The 2,665-nt window shown below is 57.7% G+C and overlaps 1 protein-coding gene across 1 annotated transcript; it reads left to right on the top strand.

The window, feature by feature from the left end:
• The first annotated feature begins 648 nt into the window (after positions 1-648).
• On the top strand, positions 649-2,076 carry LOC147990355 (uncharacterized). The gene is made up of 2 exons (XM_087538180.1): positions 649-1,659; positions 1,807-2,076. The coding sequence occupies exons 1-2, from the start codon at positions 649-651 to the stop codon at positions 2,074-2,076; spliced, it is 1,281 nt and encodes a 426-aa protein (XP_087394306.1).
• The last annotated feature ends 589 nt before the right edge of the window (positions 2,077-2,665 follow it).

The following is a 2,665-nucleotide window of genomic DNA, read 5'->3' as shown; positions in this document are numbered from 1 at the left end:
TCGTCAGCGTCGCGGGAGGCTCTCCTGCATCATCCCTCTCGCTGCCTCGCCCTCCGCCAGCTGCGGGCGGCGTGGCTCACGGGGCGCCCCCCTCCTCCACAACAAGACAGCGCCCTTGCGCCGAGACGTGCGGCTCAGGGAGCACCTCAGCCTCCCCCACGCCAGGGTGGCATCATCGCTCCAAGACGCGCGGTCCAGCGGCGCGACCCACCGCGCCATGTGTCAGCGCACGAGGAAAGAAGCTGCCAAGAGATTCCCCGTCCTCAAGGAAGTGCTCCACCACTCCCAGCTCCGCTACGCCAGGATCGCTTGCTGTGACAGGGCCATGCGCCGCATGCTGCGGAGGCGCAGGGGCACCACGACCAGGCCCCACCTCCAAGGTGAGCCCCGGTGACCACAGCCGGCTGCCGCGCCTTCACCCTCGAGCTGCGTAGCGTCGCCTGGCCAGGCAAGTTCAAGTCAGACCTGCCTCCGCACTACGACAGCATCCCCAACCCCGCAGAGTTCTTGCAGCTCTATGAGCTGAGCATCGAGGCGGCCAGCGGCAACGAGAAAGTCATGGCGAACTGGTTCCCCATGGCTCTCAAGGATGGCGCCCGCTCCTGGCTCCTGAACCTGCCTCGTGGCTCCATCTCTTCCTAGGACGAGATGCACGACCGTTTCGTCGCCAACTTCCAGGGCACTCGCGACCGCCCCCCGGCCGTGGGTGTCCTGCGCCGCGTCAAGCAACAACCAGGGGAGACCCTCCGGAAGTACATCCAGCGCTTCAACAACGTTCGTCTCAAGATCCCCAAGGTGACGAACGAGGCCATCATTTATGCGTTCTCCGATGGCATCTGCGACATCAAGATGAAGGAGGAGCTTGCCATCCATGAGGAGTTGTGCACATCCTTGGAGCTATTCAACCTGGCAACCAAGTGCGCAAGGGCTGAGGAAGGACGCCTTTCCCTCCTCGAGCTCCCAGCTGCCAACCCAAAGGAGAAGAAAGCCAAGGCCAAGGACATGAAGCGCAAGGGAGTCGTCGTGCTCGCGGCAAAGCCGGACACGAAGTGTGGCAGGGACCAGCCTGAGTCATCCAAGGGCAGCCGACCGTTCTGCGCCTTCCACAACGTACACAACCACAACACCAACGATTGCCAAGAGCTCAGAGCCGTGCGCGACGGACGCTTCGATCGACGCCCCGAGCGCAACGACCGAGGCTACGGCCGAGGAGGAGGACGTGGAGGAGGTCGCTGGGACGACCGGAGCCCCCGCCAGGAGTGGCGCGACCGGCCTCGTGAGGACCGCTGGCAGGATCAGCCTCGCGAAGGTGCCTGGAGGGATCAGCCTCACGAGGACCGTCCTCAGGGCAATGTTGGGCTTCCTCCACTACCGCCACCAAGAAGGAACGACGACCACCACCAAGACGAGGGGGCTGGGGGCTTCCAGGAGCCGCGTGTTATCGCATGCATCTTGGGCGGAGCTCAAGCCCCAGCCTCACAGCGTATCTTCAAGCAGTTTGCTCGTGGGGTGAACGCAGTCCTCCCCAAGCTCGAAGCTACATGCCCGCTCAGGTGGTCCAAGTGCACCATTACCTTCAGCTCAGCGGATCCGCTCAAGTGCGCGGCCACCGCTCGCGCTCTCCCAATGCTTTATTCACCCATCATCAGCAACGTGCAAGTCACCAAGACCCTCATCGACAGCGGCGCAGGGCTCAACGTCCTGTCCGTCGAGACGTTCGACAACCTTCAAGTGCCATACGATCAGCTTTAGCCTACCAAGCCTTCCTCAGGAGTGACCGACGGCTCCACCACGCCAATAGGTTAGGTCCGCCTCCTAGTCACCTTTGGAGAACGCAACAACTACCGCATCGAGCTCATCGACTTTGACGCTGCCCACATTCGTCTGACATACAATGCCATCCTCGGGTATCCGGCCCTGGCCAAGCTCATGGCAGTGACGCACCACGGCTACAACGTCCTCAAAATGCTAGGAAGCAGCGGGATCATCACAGTCCCCTGCGAAGAAAGAGATACGGTGTGCTCCCTCCAGCGCGCCTTGCAAGCAGCGTCAATCGAAGACCCTGCTACCACTTGAGCATTGCGTTGGATTTCCCCGAAGAGGAGAGGATGATGTAGCAAAGTAGCGTAAGTATTTCCCTCAGTTTTTGAGAACCAAGGTATCAATCCAGTAGGAGGCTACGCTCGAGTCCCTCGTACCTACACAAAAACAATAGCTCAACGCAACCAACGCGCTTAGGGGTTGTCAATCCCTTCACGGTCACTTACGAAAGTGAGATCTGATAGAGATGATAAATAATATTTTTGGTATTTTTGGTATAGAGATGCAAAGTAAAAAGTAAAAGCAAAGTAAAAGCAAAGCAATAATAAAGTGATGGAGATTGATATGATGATAAAGAGACCCGGGGCCATAGGTTTCACTAGTGGCTTCTCTCAAGAGCAGAAGTATTCTACGGTGGGTGAACAAATTACTGTTGAGCAATTGGCAGAATTGAGCATAGTTATGAGAATATCTAGGTATGACCATGTATATAGGCATCACGTCCGAGACAAGTAGACCGAAACGATTCTGCATCTACTACTATTACTCCACTCATCGACCGCTATCCAGCATGCATCTAGAGTATTAAGTTAAAAACGGAGTAACGCCTTAAGCAAGATGACAT

Source organism: Triticum urartu, chromosome 1A (genome assembly GCF_056163025.1).
Source record: "Triticum urartu cultivar PI428250 chromosome 1A, HENAU_Tu73, whole genome shotgun sequence".
Taxonomy (NCBI): domain Eukaryota; kingdom Viridiplantae; phylum Streptophyta; class Magnoliopsida; order Poales; family Poaceae; genus Triticum; species Triticum urartu.
The sequence above is the reverse complement of the archived record's forward strand: the minus strand, read 5'-3'. Positions and strand labels throughout refer to the sequence as shown.

Excerpts from the sequence above, each read along its gene's own strand:
- LOC147990355 (XM_087538180.1), top strand. The coding sequence starts at position 649 with ATGCACGACCGTTTCGTCGCCAACTTCCAGGGCACTCGCGACCGCCCC. Across the intron at positions 1,660-1,806 it reads CCATCATCAGCAACGTGCAA|GTCCGCCTCCTAGTCACCTT; the intron begins GTCACCAAGACC and ends CCAATAGGTTAG.